The sequence below is a fragment of the Lepidochelys olivacea genome (genome assembly GCF_965140295.1).
Source record: "Lepidochelys olivacea isolate rLepOli2 genome assembly, chromosome: 1".
Classification (NCBI taxonomy): Eukaryota; Metazoa; Chordata; order Testudines; family Cheloniidae; genus Lepidochelys; species Lepidochelys olivacea.
The window spans coordinates 241,116,912-241,141,668 of NC_140411.1; the positions used below are offsets into that span (position 1 = coordinate 241,116,912).

At 43.3% G+C, this 24,757-nt stretch overlaps 1 protein-coding gene across 3 annotated transcripts in view; it reads left to right on the forward strand.

Annotated features, from left to right (window-relative positions):
* Window positions 1–1,166: 1,166 nt before the first annotated feature.
* Window positions 1,167–24,757, forward strand: part of LOC311517215 (aldo-keto reductase family 1 member C3-like) — a 29,330-nt gene continuing 5,739 nt past the window's right edge. The window contains exons 1-6 of one of the 3 annotated variants that reach the window (XM_084621852.1): window positions 1,167–1,285; window positions 9,531–9,690; window positions 13,815–13,982; window positions 15,386–15,502; window positions 16,781–16,858; window positions 19,638–19,760. In XM_084621852.1, the coding sequence (XP_084477978.1) occupies window positions 1,182–1,285; window positions 9,531–9,690; window positions 13,815–13,982; window positions 15,386–15,502; window positions 16,781–16,858; window positions 19,638–19,760 (750 nt within the window). In that variant the 5' untranslated portion in view covers window positions 1,167–1,181. Of the gene's footprint in view, window positions 1,286–1,357; window positions 1,474–9,077; window positions 9,110–9,530; window positions 9,691–13,814; window positions 13,983–15,385; window positions 15,503–16,780; window positions 16,859–19,637; window positions 19,761–24,757 lie in introns of those variants that run through there. The other 2 variants (XM_084621853.1, XM_084621854.1) reach the window with 2 other exon arrangements.

Here is a 24,757-nt window from a genome sequence, read left to right on the forward strand (position 1 = left end):
GGTATCAAAAATTCCTGTGTCACATTGGGTCCTCTGAGGAGTCTGTGCATTTTAATTCCTTTTCTGAAAAAGCTTTACATCAGAAAATCTCTTCTGAAGCCTGTTTTGAGGCTCCTATTTGAATACGTTGGAAATGCAGCAGGCTTCTCCATTGGGCTCACGGGCAAGAAATTTGTACAAGACCATTTTCTTTGTTTGATGGCACGAGGCCAGGACTGTCTTTTCAGCAAGGCACTGCACAGCTGCAGCTTTGATTCAGAGAAGGTCTTGATGAAGAGCCAAGTCCCTCTTAGCCAGTCAGATTGCTTTAGGAATGGAATTTGGAGAGCACCATCTTCTCTGGCCCTGAAAGGACAGAGGGGCGAGTTCTGACATTCAGCCTGGGGAAGGAATGGCTTAACTAAGGCCAGGATAAGAATCATCTCACCTTGAAGAGGGGTGTTTCTTACTGATCTCCCTATGAAGAGCAGCCCAAAAAGGGAGAGCTACAGGAAGGCTCCAAAGAACCCAGTTAAGGGCCAGAGAGAGCCTCACTTCACAGGGTCAGAAGGACAATAACTACAGTTGAGAGCCACCAGCCCAGCACATATCATCCTTAAAGACTTTAGAATCCCTGATACGGTTCTTCTGCAGAAATATGTGGGGCCACAGGCGGCAGAACCCATCTAGACCCAAGGAGTTCTTGTGATCAGTAGTTATTATGCATATTGTTAAGTGTTATGCCCTAATGTTGTTCACCGAGTTCGGTGGTGTTTAGTGTAAACAGTCTCATTAACCAATGTCTTTTCACTGAGTGTAAAGGTCCTGTTTAATGTCTCATCTGTGCATCATTCTTGGGTGAATGATCACAAGGCAAATCACTTAACAAGTCTGACTCTGTTTAATTTCAGAATCAGTTTAATTTATTAATCACCAAAAAAGAAGAAACTCTACAAAATATTTTTCTCATTAATAAATTAAAGTTGATAGTGTGACTTTTGGGAGGGATTTTTTTTTTTTACTGGCCAAACTTCAGCCTGAAATGGACATTAATGTCCAAGTGATATTAAGCTGCTATAACGTATTTATGAGTTACCCAATACTGACTCCATTAATGCCAAAATAACTCTTTCCTGTTTCCTTTAATGTTTCTTGGAACTGAAGAACATCTGAGGGTGAGGATCTCAGCCAGAGATCAAGCAATGGAATTAACACGGTTTGCTGTTTCTACCTCAGCACTTCTTTTCAGTGAGACTCAGAAATCTCAAGAGCAAGAGAGGGAAGAGAGAGGTTACCAGTGCCAGCAGTAAGTCTTCTATAACTCTGCTTTTGGCCTTTTCTGTTTGTTTTTCTTGAAGGTCTTGCTGTCTGTGAATGGCTGCATTCCTTGGTCTAGGCGAGAGCATGAATATATTTCTGCCTCATGCAGTGTGTGAAAATTCCTTTCCCCCTAAGAGAGAGCCTCAAGGAGACATCCTGTAACTTCCTGCAGAGGTATGGTTTTGTGGCTTTATTCCACACAAATCATGCTATTAGTCCAATTCATATCAATGATGGCTGTTTTAGATCGTCCTCAAATGTTACCAATCAAACACATTCCCATTGTATCTCACATAGGACAGATAGCGTGCATCTTTTTCATTCTGCTGACCCTGTGACCCTGCCATGCAGCAAAAACGGTTTCACTTCTGCATCTATGCTTCCTGGGTTTAGCAGGGCTGTGAATGCCAGAAATGCAGCACAATCAGATCCTGATATGAGAAAATATATTCTATCAATCAAAGGAGACACCAGCTACTTAAGCAGTAGTGTTGACAGGCTCCCTTATTGGCAGAGGTGAAAGTAAGCTGGTACGGCATATCAGCAAGAGCCGGTAAGCTGTGCTGGACCGGACCAGCTTCCCCAGACTGGCAATTTAAAGGGCCTGGGGCTCCCTGCAGTGGCCAGAGCCCCGGGCCCTTTAAATTGCCACCCAAGCCCTGCTGCCAGAGCCCTGGGGTAGTGGCGGCAGGGCTCCAGTGGTGATTTAAAGGGCCAGGGGCTCCCAGCTGCTGCTACCACAGTGGAGCCCCAGGCCCTTTAAATCTCCGAGCCCTGGGTTAGTGGCAGCAGCCAGGAGCCCCTGAGACTTCCGGCGATTTAAAGGGCCCAGAGCCCTGCTGGGGTAGTGGCAGCTGGAGCCCCGGGCCCCTTAAATCGCTCCTGAACCCTGGGGCTCCGAGCTGCCTCTGCAGCTGGTAGCTCTGGGGGTGATTTAAAGGGCTAGCGCAGCTGGAGCTCGGGGGCCTTTAAAGGCCCCACCTCTTCTGGTTGAGGCCACGCCCCCTGCTCAGGACTCCGGTGTACCGGTAAGTCCTTTAAGTTACTTTCACTCCTGCTTATTGGTGAAAGTGATGATGTCCATAATCCAAAGAAGAGGCTCCATTGCAGGAAAAGTAGGTGAAGTGCATTCTTTGAGGTTTTTTGAGGGTAAATTGATCAATGCCTATGAGGTGCTCCGATACCAACGTGATGGCAGCCATATAAGTAACTAATGGCATAGTTGTGGACAAACTAATATCTTGTTTGCAAGGAAAAAATAAGTACATTGTTATGTGGACTCCATTTTATACCTAGGCAGTGAAGAATGTCATTAATGCTGTTTGTCCTAGTATTTAGCAAGTCTATTATCTTTGTACATTAGTTTACATACAGTGTTGCGTACAACCACCTTACAGTATGACCCTTTTGATAAATAGGCAAAGATGGCGGCATTACAGAGAGATTTTAGAAAAACTGTCCTTAGATATTCAGCCTTGGAGAAAGAACAGATTTGGTGACATTCTATTTTGTTCTTTAATTCTTAAAGACTTGACATATTTTTCACCACCCTGAGCTAGTCTGGAAATCCGGGAACAATAAATGCTTGACTCTTAAGTTTGACTCTATTGATCTCCTCATTATCCACACTCCCTGTTCTCTAACAGTAAATATTTATATCCTAAAACATACTCCAGAAAACTAAGTCCAACTTCCTTCTTGAAGAATTAGCCTATGATGACTGCTTCAAGGAACCCAAAAAACAAATGACAGACTAATGTATATAGTACAATACAATATTTTGAGGGGAAATTCTTCCTGTCTCCAGTTGGTAATCAGTTTATATTCTGCTTCATCTGGATTAATAGCCTTGTAGATTTAATTATTGCTAGTAAAACAATAGATGCTACCTGTTCTTTATACTATTTTGGAAATTATATTCCTTTAAGGTAAGCCATCCACTAAGGGCCTGATCCAAAGCCCATTGGAATCAATGGAATTATTTTTATTGACTTATTTGGGCTTTAATTCAGACCCTAAGGTGCCAAATATTTTAAACTTTCTCACATAAAATATCATGAATGCAGTAAAATAGAACAGGAAATTATTCTCACTGATGGTTTTTATTCCTAAATTAAAAGGTGATTAAAAAAAAAAACTAATTGTCATTGTTTTATGGTTTACATTCCTCATTGCCTCTCCAAATAATGTCTTATCCAAGACCATTTTTTGCACATGAATACAAACATTCTATATTAAACCCAAGTGTGCACTTTGATTCAAAGCTAACCCTAGTGCCTCAGAAAATTCAATAGTAGATATAACAAGTAGTTTATAAATCTTATCTTGGTTTACTGTATTGAAGCCCATGTATAGGCTTTTTTAACTTAGATATATACTTTCTGAAAAGTGTTTAACTTGTATTAGCCAAACTTTCACTTGAGTAGAAGGCTATAGAGGTATACAATTCCTTGTATAGATAAATTCTCCAACTCGGTTTGAAAATTTGCAATAACTAGTATCGGGAGAAGCAGAAACTTCAGTTCAAGGTAGCTTTTGATTCAGGTGAAATGTCCTGTTACAATGGAGAAGAAATTTAATAAAAAATTTAATCTTAAATAACTCTTAGGTGTTATCAGTAGGGAGAACTCTTCATGGTGAATGCCCTAGTGCAAACAAGTGTACCTAGGAGTATAACAATTAGGGTTGGAACAGGACTTTGCAGGTCATCTATTCAGTTGTCCACTGTAGGCAGGATTGAGTTAAATAAATCAAATTCTGCTCTACATTACTCTAACATAAATCCACAAGAAATGACTGCAACTGAGTTACTTTGGACTTAAACACGTGTAACTCTTATGGAGCATATGTAACACCTAAGCTCCTGTGTAATTCCTTCCCTTAGCATTGCTCAGCAGCTACTGGGCACAATGCAGAATTGAATCTTCTGCATCCTAACATTCCTGTGGGGAAGTTTGCGTCTAGTTTCAAAATTGTCAACTGGCCCTTTTGTCTATAAATGGTGGAAACAAATTCCCAATTTCTGGAGAAGTTTGGATCCAAATCTGGAGCTGAATTTAGAGTTTGAATCGTGTGTGTTAAACCTAAATAATTCCAGCTGCATCCAAAATCCATTATTCTAGGTTCAATGTTTACTAAGAATAAACATCCCCTGTAACAGCCTTCTACTTTCTGTGCCTACAGACAGTTATAGGTATGACCCAATTCAGCTTTATATGTTTATAAATAAATGTGTATGAATAATGTTTATATATAAGCTTTATATAATGTTTGACAATTATTATATTCTGAGTCTATTTTACTTCCAAGTGAATAAAGCTATTGGTTATAAACTCTGCTGCAATGTAATATAATCTCAATGAAGACTACACAGTAGGGTTGTTTATTATTGTATTTATTAGTTGTATTACCACAGTGCCAGGAGACCTTGTCATGGAGTAGAACCCTATTGCACTAGGTGCCATCCAAACACAAAAGAAAGAGGTGCTCCCTTTCTTATGAAGTACTACACAAGAGAGAACAGATGGATACAGGAAGACCATGGAGAACAAGGAAACAATATACCCCCCAGGCTGGGAGAATCGTGGCCAGCACTCTCAAGAGAAATCAAAGGGTGGTGGTTAATGACTCCCTTCTAAAGGGGACAGAGGCATCCATCTGCATGCCTGAGGAGGCATCCATCTGCATGCCTGATCTGGTATGCTGGGAGGTGTGCTAACCCAGTGAGGTGACTTTAAACTAGGTCTGATGGGCAGGAGGCAAAAGCCTAAGACCTGGGTGAAAGGTCAGAATCTAGGGGGAACATTGAAAATTGCAGCATGGACAAAGGAGAGACAAGAAAATGTAGTGGAGAAATCTAATAAACATTTTAGATGTCTGTATACTAATGCAGGAAGTATGGGGAATAAACAGGAAGAAGTAGAAATACTAGTATATAATCACAAATACCTCAGGCCCTACTAAATTCATGGCCATGAAAACAGTGTCACGGACTGTGAAATCTGATGTCGTTCCACCCACCCACCCACCCCACCCCCGCAAAATATGGTCTTTTGTGGGCTTTTACCCTATACTATACCGGAGACCAGCGTTTCTCAAGTTGGGGATCCTGACCCAAAAGGGAGTTGCAGGGGGAGTCACAGAGTTATTTTAGGGGGGTTGCAGAATTGCCACCCTTATTTCTGCACTGCCTTCAGTGCTGGGTGGCTGGAAAGTGGAAGCTGTGTGACAGCACCAGCTCTGAAGGCAGCGCCCCACCAGCAGCAAAGCAGAAGTAAGGGTAGCAACACCATACCATGCCATCCTTACTTCTGCACTGCTGATGGCGGTGGCTCTGTCATCAGAGCTGGGCTCCCTGCCAACAGCCACTGCTCTCCAGCTCTGAAGGCAGCGCCGCTGCCAGCAGCAGCGTAGAAGTAAGGGTAGCAGTACCGCAACCTCCCTTACAATAACCTTGTGACTCCAACCCCCACAACTCCTTTTTGGGTCAGGACCCCTACAATTACAACACTGTGAACATTCAGATTTAAGTAGCTCAAATCATGAAATTTACAATTTTTAAAATCCTATGACTCTGAAATTGACCAAAATGGACCATGAATTTGGTAGGGCCCGATAAAGACGACATAATTGGCATCATAGAAACTTAGTGAAATAATTCACATGATGGAATATTGGTATAGAAGGGTACAGCAAGTTCAGGAAGGATGGGCTGGGAAAAAAGCACGAGATGTTGTCTTGTATATCAAAGATGTATACGCTTCCGCTGAGATTGAGACAAAAGTGGGAGGTAGACCTCTTGCTAGTCTCAGGATAAGGATAAAAAACGGGGGAAGGGTGATGTCATGGTAGAGGTCTACTATAGACTAGATAACCAGGAAAAGGGGGTGGATGAGACTTTTTAAAAAAACTAATAAAATGGGTGGTGATGGGGGACTTCAACCCAACAGATGTCTGGTTAGAAAATAATACAGCAGGGCATAAATTATTCAGCAACTTCTTGGTATGCACTGAAGACAGCTCATTATTACAGAAGGTGGAGAAAAAGACTATGGAAGAGGCTATTTTGGATTTGATGCTGACAAACTGGGAGGAAGTAATTAAGAATCTAAAGGTGAAAGGCAGCTTGGGTGAAAGTAGAATGAAATGGTAGAGTTAATGATTCTAAGGAATAGTAGGAGGGAAAACAGCAGAATAAAGACAAAGGTCTTCAAGAAGGCAGAGTTTATTACTCAGAAAATTGTTAGTTAAGAGCCCCTGGGAAGCAAGTCTGAGGGGAAAAAAGAGTTCAGGAGAGTTGGTAGTTTTTTTTAAAAGGGACATTTTTAAAAGCACGAGCAAACTGTACCAATGCAGAGGAAGATAGGAAATGTGGTAGGAAGCCACCCTGGCTTAACCAGGAGATCTTCAATGACCTAAAACTCAAAAAAGAATTATACAAGAATAGGAAAATAGGTCAAATTACAAAGGATGAATATAAAAAAAAACCTACAAGCATGTAGGAACAAAATTAGAAAGGTAAAGGCACAAAATTAGATTAAACTAACTAGAATAAGAAAGCATTTTGTAAATACATGGGACCCAAAAGGAGGACTAGGGACAAGTTAGGCTCACTTTTAAATGAGGAGGGAAAGACGACAACAGAAAATGCAGCAATGGCCAAAGTGTTAAATGCCTTTTTTGTTTCAGTTTTCACCAAAAAGTTAGCAATGATCAGCTGGCTAACATAGAGAACAACAGTGTAAATGGGATAGGCTCTGAGCCTAAAGTAGGAAAAGAACGTCTTAACAATTACTTTGACAAGTTAGATGTCTTCATGTCTCAGGGCTTGATGAAGTACATCCTAGAATGCTTAAGGAACTGGCTGAAGAGATCTCTGAGCCATTAGCGATTATATTTGAAAACTCATGGAGGACAAAAGAGGTACTTGAGGACAGGAAAAGGGCAAATATAGTACCTATCTATAAAAAGGCAAATAAAGACAATCCAGGGAATTATCACTCATCCTAACTTCGATCCTGGGAAAGATAATGGAGCAAATAATCTGTAAGCACTTAGAAGATAATAAGTAACAGTCAATATACATTTGTCAAGAACAAACCATGTCAAACCAAGCTGTAGCCTTCTTTGACAGAGTAATAAGCCTTGCAGATAACTGCTACTACTTCCCCTATCAGTGGCTCACAATTGAGCTGGAAGGGCATTTAGAGTGGGGTTCTGGAAGAATCTGTCCTGGGTCTGGTTCTAATCAATATCTTTGTAAATGAATTAGATGGTGGCATAAAGGGTACATGTGTAAAATTTGTGGACGATACCAAGCTGGGAGGGGTTGCAAGCACTTTGGAAGACAGGAATAAAATTCAAAATAATCTTGACAAACTGGAGAAATGGTCTGAATTAAATAGGATGAAATTCAATGAGGACAGATGGCAAGTACTACCCTTAGGAAGGAATAATCAATTGCACAAGTACAAAATGGAAAATGACTGCCTAGGAAGGAGTACTGCAGAAAAGGATCTGGGGATTATAGTGGATGACAAACGAAATATGGGTCAACAATATAATATTGTTGGGGAAAAAAAAAAGCAAACCTCATTCTGGGATTTATCAGCAGGAATGTTGTAAGCAAGACACAAGAAGTAATTCTTCTGCTCTGGTCAGTACTGATAAGACCTCAGCTGGAGTATTGTGTCAATTTCTGGACATCACACTTCAGGAAGGATGTGGACAAATTGGAGAAAATCCTGAGGAACGCAACAACAATGATTAAATGAAAGCCCTGGGGGAGTGGCAAAAGGAGGATGGAGAGGGGAAATGTTACCAAGTATGCTTCTGCAGCTGCCCCTGCCAGCTACCTGGAGTTTGTCTTCATTCCCACTTATAGAGGAGAAGAATAAGCAGCCAGGCTGTACCAATGGATGCCTGTAGATGGGGAGTATCTCAGGAGTGGAGCAGCTCACAGGTGCTTTTGCAGCAGACCCTGCCAGGTAGCTGGGGTTCATTGCCACTCCCAGTTCAGGGGGAAGAGTAAGGGTACATCTACACTGACTTTTAAAACCCACAGCAGTGAATCTGAGTCTGGGTCCAGAGACTCAGGTTTGTGCTACAATGCTAAAAACAGTAGTGTAGACATTCAGGCTCAGCCCCTGAGGCCTGAGCTCCAGCCCAAGCCACAATGTCTATCTTGCTGTTTATAGTGCCCAGCTCTTGTCTGTAGACCCAGGCTCTGAGAGCCCTGCAGGTTTTGCTGACTTATCCTGAGTGGCCTGGCTGTGCCACTGAATGCTATGGTCATGGGCTGTATTTAAAAAAATTTAGTAGAAAGCATTGCATGTCTGCTCTTTGAGAGACCTGCAGCGTGTATTCCATTGTTCTAGCCATACAGTTGCACTTGGATATTTTATTAAAACTATTTTCTTTAGATTTGTGGTCCACCCCAAGTATTCATTTAAAGATGTATATTAAAAAGAATCATTTCACTATTGCTGATTTTTTTCTTCCACATAATAAAGAATCAGACCCACATTTCTTCTCCTTTTTGCATTACTGGGGTTATTCCAAGAAGAACACACTGCTCTGGGAGCCCAGAGCACACTGGTGAAGTCAAGAGAGCTATACTGTACATTTTAAATAGAAATTCAGAACAACTTCTTTTATCATGGTTCTAGATTATTGGGAAGCAATGAAGGTCTCTTTGTAATGCAGTTATCGAGTCTTGTTACTGGTTTTGTTAAAAACCTTCTCATCTTTATTTCCCTGAGCCAATAGATCAAGGCCACTCAAGTTTGTAATTTATGGGAGCAATTAAACAGTAGGCAATTTTCTTGTACTATTTTCACAGATAATTTAATTTTTATTTGCTTCTTCTGAGTGTAAAAATTTAGTAACATGTGATAAGTGTTCTAAAATGCTTTGTTAAAGGTTATAACAGTTTTCCTAATTATATTTTGCTGGAATGCTTTGCCTCCATTGTAGAGTGACTGTGAATTTGAAGGGAGATCTTTTGTACGCTTTTCTTCTGTGTCACATGGAAGCAATATTAAGTCAATAGAGTTTGAGGAAAGAGACCGATCTTTGAACCTGTTGATAGTGATTTTTCTGAGAGCTTTGTCATTTTGCATTTATACTTTTTTTCCCTTTATGCCTGCTGCACCAAACTTGGCTACTCTTTTTGGTACACATCATAGAAAAATACAACTAAAATAGAAATTCCTACTGTTTTCTTTCTGAAGCTCTTGCTGGCTCATACAGCAGTGCTGCAAAATTTCAGCATTCAGAATAGAATCGAGGAAATACTGTAAAGAGATGGAATTTGACAAGGACCACTGTATTAGGATGAATGATGGGAACAAAATTCCTGCAGTGGGATTTGGTACCTATTCCCCTGATGCAGTAAGTAAATCTTTCATGGATTTCTTTGTCCTGAACCTGTTGATTAACATTGCTGGGCATGGCTATAACCATTACCTGTAGCACTCCAAAAAGGGCTGCAAGATGAGATCCCTGTATATCTAATTTATAAAACTATTGACAATGTCTGAAAAGTGCTTTGGAGGTTTGAATGAAAGATGATGCCTGTATATAAGTGTAAGAATATCATTCTGTAAGAAATTATTTTTGTTTTTTATTATTTGAGTGAATCTCATGCTGATTCATGACTCCTTGACCTAGCTTTGCCAAAACACCTGATCAATAGCAACCCCAACCACTCACACCTTGAACCCCGACATGCATCTATCAATCCACCAATGTCCTGACCTCCAGCACCCAGTTATGCTAGTCCAGAGTCACTATGTAACTACCTGCGCACCTTTGCCCTGACCTACAGCACTCCCTTTTCCAGTTTTCAGCCCATATGACTCTGCCAATGCATTTTGGTCCCAACTTGAGCTAAATGGAAACCAATTTCCTTTAAAGAGAAGTTAGTTATTTTTAGCTCTTGTAGTACTGCTCACTGAATTACACTGAGGGAAGGAAAATGAGTACATTTCCTTTTTCTCCCTTTTCAGCAGTCCTGCTACTTGCTGATCCCAGTGTGGAGGGGACTGGTCTAGTGGTCAGAGCAGGGGACTTGGAGTCAGAAGATCTGATTTTGCCTCTGAGTCACTTATGTAACCTTCGGGCATCTTACTTGACTCTTTGTGTTTTAGTTTCCCCATTCTCTAAAATGATGATAAATACTTGAATGAACCATTCTGGGTTAGTTCATAAGGATAAAATTTTCAAAAGCACCTAAGTGACTTAGAAGCCTACATCTCATTGAAAGGCACTTGGAAATGGCACTGCTTTTGAAGATTTTATCCTAAGAGTTTGTAAAATTGCATTGGGCCTCTCGGATGGAAAGTGCTAAAAAGTTATTAAATTCTGTAGTCTTTACGCATTTTTTACTCCTTATTCTTATCCATGACTCAGGGAGAATTAAGCCTGACTAAATACTGTGTTTAAAAAAAAAATGTAAGGGTCCCTCTGAAGAGGACAGCTGCGTGTGGCTCTTTTTCCTTCTACCTGGTACGTATAAGCCTTGTGGCACCATGGCATGTATATTGTCCTAGGAATAAAGGTGAAGCATAGACATTTTCTGTAGAGCTCAGTGACTCAGCTCTTTCCAGTGAGTCCTACTAATCAGCAGAACTGATACAATCTTTCTTCTCCTCCTCCTCCTCCCAGAAAAGACCACCTCCTAAAATATGACTTTCCTACACACTACAATCTGCGTCAACTGCAACTGTTCACTCAGGCCTGTTTCTAAGTTATACTAAGGCACTTTAGGACCTCCACTCTAAAGTGGGTGTAATTTAAGGCCCATCACACTGCCAGCAGAGGTGATGCATGGGATTTGAAAACCACATCCTGCCAGGAGCTGGTGGATTGGAAGCTGGTGGGAGCTGCCTGACCAGCTCGAGCCCTTGAGACTCTGCACTGTGGAAGCCGGCAGCCCTCCCTGCCCGTCTCCCTGAGCCAGGCCACCTATGTACAGCCAGGGGCTCCCCAGGCAGGGAGGGCAGCACAGATCCGAGCTGCATCCCTGATGCGCTCTTGCCTCTCTCCCAAAGGAGCCCGATGATGCAGCACGGAGCCCGGCTGCCATGAGGTACTCCCCAGGATGCTCGCTCACTGCTGCCCTGGTGCTCCTGGCTCTGCTGCTGCTCCTCAGCCCAGAGGCGACACATGGGTCAGTCAGATGCAACCCATCCCCCCAAAAAAAACTTTAAATGTTGTGCCCACCCACCATCAAGAGTTACGCATCATCTCTGACCGCCAGAGTGATGTAAAGGGCGTGACATTGCACTCCAGGTGTTTTATGGAAATATTCTTATGAGTGTGAATATGATGTAACTGGAATATGCTTTATGCAAAAAAGCTCTTGTAAGGTATCATAACAAAGTTTATAACATACTGAATATATTCCTCCTATTTGTATGCATGTATCATTCTTGTATCTGAAGCTAGAAATATGAAGTATAACTAAGGTCCTATTGTAATTATGCAAAGTGTGGGGCATTAATAGTGGTTTAGAATCTTGATGGCTCACATTGATCAGAAACTATCAGTTGTAAGTGGCCTTAGTTACTTGAAAACCTTCCTGTGGTACGAGTGGGCCAGCCCATGGGGAATGGAGACAAGGGGTCTTACAGTGGCATGTGACCATGTTACCTGATGATGAAATCCATCTTAAATGTGGTACTTTTCCATTTAGAAGGAGGGGTGGGGACCCAGAGAGACAAAAGATTCCCACCTTGTGCCAAAGCTATAAAAGGGGGTGGAGCAGGACAAAGGGGGACCAGTCATTAGAGAACCCTTGCTTACCACCTAAGATGTCTTCTGAAACTAACAAGGACTCTACCAGCGGAAAGGATTGGGCCCAGACTAGGAAGCAGTCTAGTCTGTAAAAGAAGCTTATTGGAACATCTCTGAGGGTGAGATATTATCTCTAATCAGTTTCTTAATGGATTAGTCTTAGACTTGTGTGTTTTTGCTTTGTTTTGCTTGGTGACTTACTTTGTTCTGTCTGTTATTAGTTGAAACCACTTAAATCCTACTCTTTATACTTAATAAAATGACTTGTTTATTAATAAACCTGGAGTATGTGATTAATAGCTGGGGGAGCAAACAGCTGTGCATATCTCTCTATTGGTGTTATAGACTAACAATTTACACATTTAAGCTGCATAAGCTTTATACAGTGTAAAATGGATTTATTTGGGGTTTGGATCCCACTGAGAGCTGGGTGTCTGGGTGGTGGAGACAGGTAACCTGCTGAGCTGTTTTTAATTAAAGTCTGTAGCTTTGGGGGCATGGTCCAGACCCGGGGTCTGTGTTGCAGCAGGGTAGCATGTCTGGCTCAACAAGGCAGGGTTCTGGAGTCCCAGGCTGGCAGGGAAAATGGGCTCAGAGGTAATTTCAGCACATCAGGTGACAGTCCCAAGGGGATCTCTGTGACCGAACCCATCACAAAAGTGCCTTAATGTAATAAGAATGTGGCCCACTTGTATTTATAAGGCCTGATTCTCCTTTCACACTAGGTTTTACACCATTGTAACTTCATTGACTTCAATGAGAGCAGATTTCGGCCCACAGGCTAGATTCTCTTTGATAATGGGAGAGAAATTGTTCAACAAATCCCTAGCTGAAGCTTGAAAAATAAAATTTAAAAAAGGCAAATGGGAAATCAGAAAACTTCTGCCTCTACCAAATTTGGGAACTGGCTTTCTTTGCCTTCTCTAGTACTCCCCAAGAAGTTCATTAGCCCCTCATTTAGGTCTTGCTTATCATATTTTTTCTTTATCACACCTGATTTCTCCACTAGGAAGCATGGCTGTCGTCAGATTTTTTTTAATCATTAATTTCAACAGAGTCAATATGGACATAGCTGTAAGAAAGCTGAGTCATTATCAAGAACCAGCAGGGGTTCATAAAATCATAGTTCTCACCAAGCAGTTCTAATAGCTGCCTTTGTTACAACTACTCATGAAAGGAATGTGGTCCTGTCAAAAAAGAGTTCAAAACCATAATCAGTTTTGGCAAAATCATGAGTTTGACTTACAAATCATGAGATTTTTTTTAAATAGGCAATAGCTCAGCCAGACTGGGGGTTCTAATCCATAGTGAATGTTGATATTAGATTCTTACAGTTCCTGGTCTCGAGGTCCTGTACTAATTGTCCTTTGAATCTTGTAAAAAGGAAAGCTGAAATTATGGGCCTGATTCTCTGTTGCCCTGCATTTTAAGGAGTCATTTACTTCTGTGCACAGTGAGAGCAAAAAAACCTGCTATATCTGAATAGTAGCTTTTTACACCTACATTCCCTTTACTTTGTTGTGGTGTAAATGATAACACAAGCTGCAGGGCAACAGAGGACCTGGCCCAGAGTCCTTGAATTTCCTTTAAGGTAAATTCAAACTTCTAAATGTGCCACTCTACTTTGAAGTGTTTCTGGTGGGCATCAAAGCTCTAAATCACTGGCATAAAATATCCCTAATCCAGAGATATTGACACCATACCTTCTTAACCGGTAGGTTCAAAAAAGTAAATGTGAGGAGGCTACAAAGGTGGCTATTGAAGTTGGCTTCCGCCATATTGATGGAGCCTTTGTATATGGGACTGAGGAGGAGGTTGGGCGAGCCATTCATGAGAAGATTGCAGATGGGACAGTCAAAAGAGAGGACATATTTTACACAGGAAAGGTAGGTGGGTTTTGTTTTAACACAGATATTTTTATTCTACTGCTTCCAGTGCTAATTTTTTTTCTAATTTATGAAGAATGGTGTAACCTACTCAAGGCCAGTATTGAAAAGATTCCCCGGCGGGGGGGGGGGTGTATTATTCACAGACTTGGGAAATTGCTTTCTATAAAAAGTTACCGGCTCATCTCTACATGTGTGAATGTGAAGCTAAAACGGCCTCTTCATGCCCCTCAAAGTACAGATCACCAGACAGAACATTTTATTTTATTTAGCCACAATGAGCCTTTTTAAGCTTCCTGTGCACAATGGTGACTCTGCTTGATAGACCATTTCTGTTTCTTTTAAAGTGTAGATTTATTTTGAAAAGTGATTGTGTAAAAATGGCACCTTCTTATTCAACCAACCTGCTCCCTGTGTGCATTCACAGTTCTATCTGTGTCTTCAGTGGAAGAAAAATTAAGCTGTCACTCCTTTCAGCTCTACAGAGACAACATGACTAAGGGAGAGTAAGGTGGATTTTATTCCTCCTCAGGTCTCATCAACAAAATTGTTTACTAATTGCCAATCAGTTACACTTCCACAAGACAATTAAAAGGAAGAGATTATCACTGAGCAAGATTTTTAGACATTGGGGTTGCAAAGATGTCACAAAGAGCATAATTAGTTCTCTAGTGTTTTTATTGCTGGAGATGATGAACAAGAAGCGAAGAACCCAGCTTGATCCAGCTTGAGTTTGTGGAACTGTCAGTTGGAAAAGCATCCTTTTACTTGTAAATGGGGCACATTTGTATTGACTGAGAGTCAATATTTAACACCAAACTCTCATTTTTACAGAGTCACTTTTCAGAGCAGAACCACACAGTACGTGAAGAATCCACAGCAAAAAAGGAGAAAGGGCTTCTTGGGGTGGGATTCTTTCCACATTAGAACTGATGTCTTGTTAGAAATGGCATTTGTATGAACTCCCATCTCCTGGTTCCCAGAGACAGACCAGAATTGTGTACAGGACTCAGTCACGTACCAAGGGACATCTTCCATTCCATTCTTCCAAGGGTCAGCTAGTTAAGTCAGACAACAGAGTGACTCCTAATAGCGAAGGAGAACAAATTTAGCCAAAAAGATTTTAACCTTGAGAGTGGCTTCACATAGGGTTCCTGTACTGATCAAATGCACTTCTGACATCCTGGCTGCATTTCAGCCCCTCACCCTGCTTCTTCAGGAGACATTCACTTCTCACCTTCATGTGCATCTTTGCACGCAACCACCTCACAACACAACCCTTCTGCTAAAAAGGCAAAGCCAATGGCATGTCATGAATAAAACAATTTAGAAAAGTGTTTTTTACAGAAAGAAGAGATGAGAAAACTTCTTCAGAAAAAACAGTTGTTTTTGAATCATTACAGCTTGGGAGTACCTTTCACCGTCCTGAACTTGTCCGAAGCTGCCTGGAACAATCAATGAAGAAACTTAAGTTTGACTATCTTGATCTCTTCATTATCCATACCCCTATGTCTCTAAAGGTAAACAATTCTTTAAAAAATATACACAGGAAAACAAATGTTTGGTAGCATATCCAGAGCAGAGCTGTTTTTTAAAAAAGACCCATAGTCCATCTAGTCGTATGTCCAGCCTACAAAAGTGGCCTATGATGGGTGCTCGAGGGGAAGGCAAAAGACAAAAGAAAAACTAATGCATGAGGCACACTCTATAATGCAAAAAATGTTTTGGGGGGGAACTCATATTGTGTCTCATTCGCAGTTGATATATAGTAATCATGTAGGTTAACAGTTTTATACTTTTCATTCTTGCTATTAAAACATCATATGCTACCTGGGTTCACACTAGGCCACTGAATATATATATATATCTTAGTGCATTGGCAAATTTACAAACTGTCTGGGAAACTCTCTAAATTCTAATATACACTTAATGATCAAAAGCTAACTAATTACTCCGGAAACTCACCAGTAATCTATAAAACTAATCTGAGGTTACTGTGATTTCTTGTGGGGTTTTTTAATCAGCTATAACCTCTTCAGTTCATTAAGTCAAGCTTCTTTCTCTTTGTCAATGAAGATGTCATTTCATGTGATACCATATCATGATTTATCTGTACTATGTACTATCTGTACTATCTCTAGGCCCTAATTGCTTTCCATTTGCATGCTTTGTTTTCACGGCATATAAACATGATTTCTTATGAAAATAGTGTTTCACCGAGCTAATTAATTTTCCAGTATTAACATTTATTGTCTTACTTACTCAAAATTATTTCTAGGCATCTAGGGTGAAATTTGCTCACGGAATACAATCTATATTTCAGTTATGTATAGGCCTTTTACTCAAAAGTGGTGTGTAGATCAATTCTGTAGCTCAGTTTGATAATTTACATTGTCTGCTCTTCCTCCAAAGAAGTAGAAAATTCAGTTCAGTTCAAAGTAGTTTTAATTCAGATGATACCGGTTTTGTTCTGGTGCTGCTGGAGTCTTCCATTAGGGACTTAAAAGAAAAGGAATTAATAAGATAAGATAACTCTTAGGTGTTACTGGTCAGGAAATTCTTGGTGACTGGGCAATGATCCAGCTCTCAGTCTCTCATCTAAATGTTTTTGGCTTGTGGGAATCCAAATGGTTTAGATAAAACCATTCTATTATTTTTACCAGCTTTAGAGTTCGACACTTTGCCTCCCCCCCCCCCCACTCCTCCTGGTTACAACTCCTTCCTTGGCCACAAAATAATTAAAATCCACTTGTGTAAAAAACATCATGACCAAGGGGGATTTTCCTTTTGTTTTTAAGCCTGGGCCAGATTTATCACCAATGGATGAAAACGGAAAACTCATTGTCGATATTGTAGATCTGCGTCAAACTTGGGAGGTGAGTGACATGAATAACACAGTGTTAATTAAGAGCCCATCCAGTTTCCTTAGGCAGCCACTCTGACTGTTACCCAGAGAGTGTTCAGAGTTCTATCTGCTTTTTTGTCGTATGACCTCTTTAGAGGTCTAGGGAGAATGTAATTGTTATGTATGTGGGAGGCTGGGATTGTTAGTACGATATGTTGTTGAACTGCCTATTGATAAAATGCAGATTCACATCAGCAAGTAACTGTATACAAACTATGTACAAACGGCACCATCACACTTAACAGGTCTGCCCCTTGTGTGTATTGAGCATCATTGCTTTAGTGACAAAAATAAGCTTGGCTGCTTTTTGCTCCAGTTAGCCCAGCAGCACCAACCAGCGATGCTCCTTCTTGTGAATCATCAACAGGTTTTCTTACTAAAATCAAATCAGTGACACCCACGTTAAGAAGATGATGTTGCTCAAGTGTCACTGAGGGTATAATCTGAAGATGTTGGGGCTGCAGAGGTGCAATTGAACCGTTCTTATTAGTATTGATGCCCAAGTTGGAAAGAGTCCAGCTTAACTGTCAGGCTTCAGTCAGGTCTGCATACAGTTTTCGTCCGACTTTAACTATTTCGTTTAGGGGTGTGATTTTTTTTTTTTAACAAAACAGTTGAATTGGTGCAACCCCTAGAGGGTTTTACCAGTACAGTGGTACCTTGCACTGGGGTATTTTCTTTCCCTAAATTTATGGGAATAAACTATACCACTATAGGCTCCTTTATAGCAGCATGACTGTACCCACTGGGATAGATTATACCTTTCTGGCACACACACACACACACCCCGGGGCAAGAAGAGGCATCTCTCTTGTCTCAGACATCCTTTTCTGGACAATTACATTACTATAGTTCTAGTTCCAAGTGCGGAGTATGGCCCCTGCGTACACCTGATAGACAGCCTGTCCCCTTCTAGGGGTATGAAATAGTCCAAATGAAGAAAAGGGCACAGTAATTCTGCAGCCCTCAAAAAAGGCCTTGTCCCTGCAGTCTCACACAGAGTGAAGGTTTACAGTCCCTTGGCAGGAGATCTGGACTACTTGTCCCCTATGTGCCCAAGCAACCAAGGCAAAGTCCCAGGGCTCCAAAAAGAGAAGTATAGAAAAGTCAGTCCTCTACTTCCTCAGAGGCCCCAGGAGGCCAATGTGCTCAAGCAATTTCCCCAGGAGACAACCCCTGCCCTCTGGGGAGCTCTAGCTGGGATCACGCCAGAGTCCTACTCAGACTGAGCCATTATCCTCCCTTTTAAGCACTTGCCGTTCGCCAGGCTTGACAAGCCTCATAGTTGCGGTGGATTGTGTGCAGAGAAGCTCTTTAACCCTTTCTGACTGCTGTGGGAGCTTCCCCATCATACTAGAAGAGGTCTACTACATCAGCATCAGACTGATATACAGTAGTTAAAGCAGCACAATAACTGTGCATAGACCAGACCTTCAATGAGTGTTCAGGGCTGCTAGTTAAGTGAAATATATTTTCAATTGTAAACTGAGCAGATTTGAGGGGGAAATCACTGAGACACAACAAACATGAAACCTCACATGTCATTTTTACAGAATCACTTTACAGATCAGAGCTGCACCTGTTCTGAGGGCAGGGATATTGTCAAAGGCATTGTCAGGGACAGAATTGTAGTCTGGGCTTTCCAGGTGATGTTTTCCAAGGAGGAGGAATGAAATATTCTGCCCTAGAGTCAGCCAAGATGAGGACTCCATGAGATCCCTAATTCTTTAGCTAATGCTCTTCGAGTAGCTCAGCATTGCAGCTTATTAGTGGGCCAGCCAGTCAACACTGAAGAGCTAGGTTCAAAGTCTGCCACGCTTACCCACATTACAAAGTCCACCACTCAGTTAAATATCATTGATGCGTCTATATCAAGAGAGGCCAGAAATGAAATACAAAGGGATATCAGGTCAGACTCGAGGTGCATTGGCAGAGCTTCGGGGGAGGTTAGCATAGCGTATGCTCACATTATCCCTGGTTCTTATTGGTGCTATTAGTTCCTCATTTTCATAAGTACTAACTTAACTCCCTCATTTAAAAAGAGAAAGCTAAAACTTCCCCTGTGATATGTGCCTTCCCTTCAGTGGACTCTAGCAAGCTTTTTCTATTAAATGTAAAAAGTAAACTGAATTTACACTATCTGTTTTCGTAGCACTGCTTGTGATCTGAGACTCCAGTCATTTCCTGGTGTATCTCAGACACCACAGTATGGGTACTATCAGTAAATACAGACATTCTAATGGTGACCACTGCACTTGTCCATCTCCTTCCGTATTTCTTGTGTTTCCCCCTTAATTTTCATTCTCCATTTTTTTGTGCTATAAAGCTCTTAAACTGGTGTTCGTAGTCCCATATTTATGTGGTACCCTTATTTCTGTATTGTTCACTAGTAGTGATTGGGTATTGTTATGTCTTTGAGTTCTTTGTGTATGAAGGACAAACTAGAGAGGAAGCTACGGGGAGAGGTGGTGGCCAGATAGTCTACTTTCTACTGGGGGAAAAGATGATTTTATTTCACAGTGGATTGGACAGAGATCTGATGCCTAAGTGAACGGTTGGAAAATAACTGTCTGTCTCTAAATCAGAGTTTCTTTCTAGAACAAATCAAACTTCCCCTACTGTGTAATGTAGTAATATTTTGGTGGAATAATTTTATATTGAGTGGGCCCAGTTGAGGTTAATTTTTCCAGTCTCTCAGAAATTATACTACCAGTAGTGATAATAGAACTGGCCGTTGTTGTTTTCCCCAGGCCATGGAGGCATGTAAAGATGCAGGCTTGGTGAAGTCCATTGGAGTGTCCAACTTCAACCGCAGACAGCTAGAAATGATCCTGAACAAACCAGGGCTCAAGTACAAACCTGTTCTCAACCAGGTAAAATGCTGACCTTTGGGTGGAGACATAAAAGTACTGAGTTAGACACAGGCGGCAAGTTATATGGGCCCGTGGTGTCCATGCTCCAACAATATTCATGAAGGTGGGCCGGCTCCACCAATGTTTGCGCCTCAGGCCCTGCGCTTTGGGGGGCTCCATGGCTTGGCAATGTGGGGCGCTCTCACCTCGGGGGGCAGCTCCCCCGCCTCCCCACAAGAAGCTCCCCCCGTCCCCTGCATCCCTGCATGCTGCAGAGTCTCGGTAGAGGCAGGGTAGCTCCACTTGCTGCTTCCGTCCTCCCTCTCCCTGCAGCACTGACCGGGCTCCCAGAGCTGCCTGGCTGCGCCTCCACAGCAGAGACAGGGAGGGAGCCACAGGCAGCGGCGCTCAGCCCCGGGCAGAAAGAGAGCAGCAGGAATCTGTCACTGTCAGACAGATTTCAGAGTAGCAGCCGTGTTAGTCTGTATCTGTACAAAGAACAGGAGGACTTGTGGCACCTTAGAGACTAACAAATTTATTAGAGCATAAGCTTTCGTGAGCTACAGCCCACTTCATTGTCAGACAGAGACACACAGACACGGTTGTGGGGACAGACAGATGGAACCAGGGGCGGGGGAAAGGAGCAGTGATGGGCACCTGGGGCTGGCATAAAATACAGAGTACAGAGGGGGCTTCCTGGGTGGGGGGGGCTATAGCAACATCCCCCACCCCCCAGAGCAGATCCGGGCCGCAGCTGGCGTTATCGCTCCCCTCCACTCCACAGACACCCACACAACCCTCTGCCCCCCCGAAAAACCCCCACTGGCCCCTGTGCCCCGGTCACCCCTCTCCAGAGAGCCCACCTTTTGTGCCTCCACAGACAGCTCCCCTGCCCACTGCCTCCCCTGCTCCTGAGCTCCCTACCATCTCCCCCTTTGCCTCCCCTCCCCACCCCAGCCCATTGGCCGGGAGGCTCCCAGCCTGTTGGCAACTGCAGCCAATGGGAGCTGCAGCTGAGGCAGGGAGCCTGCTTGCAGATGCAGACCTGCCTGGCTGTGCCTCCACAGCACCAGGAGGGGGAGCCACAGGTGAGCAAGCCCCGGTCGCCGTCATCGCAGGCCCAGCCATTCTCTGGGTATTTAACTTCACTGAGGCAAGTAATTCAATCTACTCTTCCTTTCCAGGCAGTGTGTGGCTTTTCCTGTAAGAAAACTTACAATTTCTTTGCAAAGAAGTCCAGTTATAGTTTTTTCACTTGAGAAGTATATTTTCTGGTGGTTCATAAGCTCATTTATTTTGTTAACTCAGTTTCATAGGCAATTTTAAAAGTCACTTGAATTGTACCTGTTTTTTCCCATCAGTCCAAAAATACATGGAAGAAGTGCAGATTTTTATTGCTGTGGGCCAAACCACACTGTGCAGAAATGTAAATGTCAGAGCTAGAAAAGCTCTGCAAGGGTAACAGTCCCTTCAGGAAATTGTCCTCAAATCGCTCATTCTTCTGGGCAGTCCATTCTATTGTTCCCTCCAGTAGCGATAGTGACCAGTATCTCCACCCACAGCGGAGTTGCAGAAGACTGTGTCAACCCTGCAGCGACTCCAGGGCTGGAGCACCCACAGGGAAAAATTAGTTGGTGCTCTGCACCCACCAGCAGCCAAGCTCCCCCTTCCTTACCTCCTTCTCCCCCCACGCCCCAGCACTCTGTGTCCCTGCTCCTTCCCTCTCCCTCCCCCTCCCAGTGCTTCCCCCCCACCCCTGCCACCTAACAGCTGTTTGGCAGCGCTTAAGACTTTCCAGGAGGGAGGGGGAGGAGCGGGGATGCGGCGTGCTCAGGGGAGGAGGCAGAGAGGAGGTGGGGCAGGGGCAGGAACTTGGGGGAAGGGGGTGGAATGCAGTGGGGACTTTGGGGAATGGCTGGAATGGGGACGGGGCGAGGGGGGTGCAGGGGCAGGGCTGGCGTGGGGTCGAGAACCCACTGGGAATAGAGGAAGTTGGTGCCTATGACCCCTTTGGCCTTCCTAGGATTCCCCCTACCATTACTCCCTCTGGATCTTTCCTCGCTCATGAAGTGAAGTCTGTCATTACAGGTTCTTATCTCTGTAATGTATTTAATTGTGATGTATTTATTAAGTGTAAATTAATGCACTATGGGAGTCCCCCTTCAGCCCTCTATATAAATTGATCCCCTTCTTTCAATATGTTTTGCCCATAGGGTTTTCTGCAGCCCTAGGGCAGCCAGCAATAACCGCTGTGCCTTTGCAATGGGGTGAGGGAAGGGGACCATGGGTTTCCCTATTTATGTGATTTGCAAGAAGTGTTATAATTACTTGGTACTAAATCTGTTTAAATGATAAAAGTGCCTTGTAAAATTCCAAAGCAAGTTCATTTTCATTTCTCATATAATAATCTCATATACAGTATACACACATTTTTCATTAATTATAGGAGTTGAATTTATTTTTGTTGTTGTTGTTGTTTGTTAGCCAGGTTACTGGTTTTTTTCCCAGTGTGGAAAATTATGTGCTATTTCACGGATTGAATGACATAATTACCACCCCCCACCCCACCCCCCAATGTCAGTCACTAAATCGGATAATATTGTCAAGTGTCTGTCTTGCAACATGGTGGTGTCTACCCCTGCCCCGCACTTCAGGGGGACATGAGTTCCAGGGCAGCCTGGGAGGTCAGCAGGGGGTCTGGCACCAGCAGCCGCAAGTGACCCAGCCCCAGCCCGCTCCGCTCCACCCCGCTGGCTCCCAGTGTTGCTCAGAGATGGAGGTTTGGGGGAAGGGGTGGAATAGGGGTGGGGTAGGAAGAAGCAGGGTGGAGCAGAGCGGGCTGGGGCTGGGTTGCTTGCTGCTGCTGGCGCCAGGCCCCCTACTAGCCCCCCAGTCTGCCCTGGACCATTCTCCCCCTGAAGCGCAGGACCCCGGGCGGTTGCCCCAGTCCATCCTATGAATGGGACAGCTCCCCTTGGGCTCCCCTTGGGCAAAAATTATACAAACCTGGCACCCATGGAGTTAGAAGAAATTCAGAACTTGTAGTCAGTGAAGAGTTTCATTTATGGGGGGAACTAATGCCCAGCCTCTCTTTTAAATCAAAGGGGAAACTTCCTTATTGCTCCACTTCAAGTAGACACAAGCCACAATGGTTAGACCCTGATATTGAACTCCTCAGAATTTGTGGGTGTTGCGACCAGCTGACGTTAAAGACGGGGCCTTAGCAACAATAGATTCAGGTTCAGGTTCTGAAAAAAAAATAGTTCCATGTTGTTTGGAACAAGGGCTTTGTTTGTGCCCATCACTGAAATGATGAAAAACTTATGCATATCAAGAAAGAATGAAGTAGAAAATACTGTAAAGGAAACAGTCTCTGAGAGAGGCAGGAGAAAGATAACCACAGCCACCTCCCTGTACATCCAGAGATCCTCATTCCCCTGCTATGGGAATAGACTTTCATAGCAGCAGCCTTTCTCTGCTTGGAATCTGAGGATGTTCTGTTATCAGGTTGTCCAAACTCATACTGTCGTCATCATGAATAGGTCGGAATATGAACAAGAGGCTGCTAGGCAGCTCTCCAACACCACTACCCTCTGATCCCACTGAGGGTTACCAAAAGAAACTACACCATCTCCTCAAGAAACTCCCTGAAAAAGCACAAGAACAAATCCGCACAGACACACCCCTGGAGCCCCGACCTGGGGCATTCTATCTGCTACCCAAGATCCATAAACCTGGAAATCCTGGATGCCCCAGCATCTCAGGCATTGGCACCCTGACAGCAGGATTGTCTGGCGATGTAGACTTCCTCCGCAGGCCCTACGCTACCAGCACTCCCAGCTATCTTTGAGACACCACTGACTTCCTGAGGAAACTACAATCCATCGGTGATCTATCTGAAAACACCGTCCTGGCCACTATGGATGTAGAAGCCCTCTACACCAACATTCCACACAAAGATGGACTACAAGCCATCAGGAATAGTATCCCCGATAATGTCACGGCAAACCTGGTGGCTGAACTTTGTGACTTTGTCCTTACCCATAACCCATACATGGGGCAATGTATACCTTCAAATCAGCGGCACTGCTACAGGTACCCGCATGGCCCCACAGTATGCCAACATTTTTATGGCTGACTTAGAACAACACTTCCTCAGCTCTCGTCCCCTAACACCGCTACTCGACTTGCGCTACATTGATGACATCTTCATTATCTGGACCCATGGAAAAGAAGCCCTTGAGGAATTCCACCATGATTTCAACTGTTTCCATCCCACCATCAACCTCAGCCGGGACCAGTTCACACAAGAGATCCACTTCCTGGACACTACGGTGCTAATAAGCGATGGTCACATAAACATCACCCTATACCGGAAACCTACTGACCGCTGTTCCTACCTACATGCCTCCAGCTTTCATCCAGACCACACCACACGATCCATTGTCTACAGCCAAGCTCTACGATACAACCGCATTTGCTCCAACCCCTCAGACAGAGAGACACACCTACAAGATCTCTATCAAGCATTCTTACAACTACAATACCCACCTGCTGAAGTGAAGAAACAGATTGACAGAGCCAGAAGAGTACCCAGAAGTCACCTACTACAGGACAGGCCCAACAAAGAAAATAACAGAACGCCACTAGCCATCACTTTCAGCCCCCAACTAAAACCTCTCCAACGCATCATCAAGGATCTACAACCTATCCTGAAGGACGACCCATCACTCTCACAGATCTTGGGAGACAGGCCAGTCCTTGCTTACAGACAGCCCCCCAACCTGAAGCGAATACTCACCAGCAACCACACACCACACAACAGAACCACTAACCCAGGAACCTATCCTTGCAACAAAGCCCGTTGACAACTGTGTCCACATATCTATTCAGGGGACACCATCATAGGGCCTAATCACATCAGCCACACTATCAGAGGCTCGTTCACCAGCACATCTACCAATGTGATATATGCCATCATGTGCCAGCAATGCCCCTCTGCCATGAACATTGGTCAG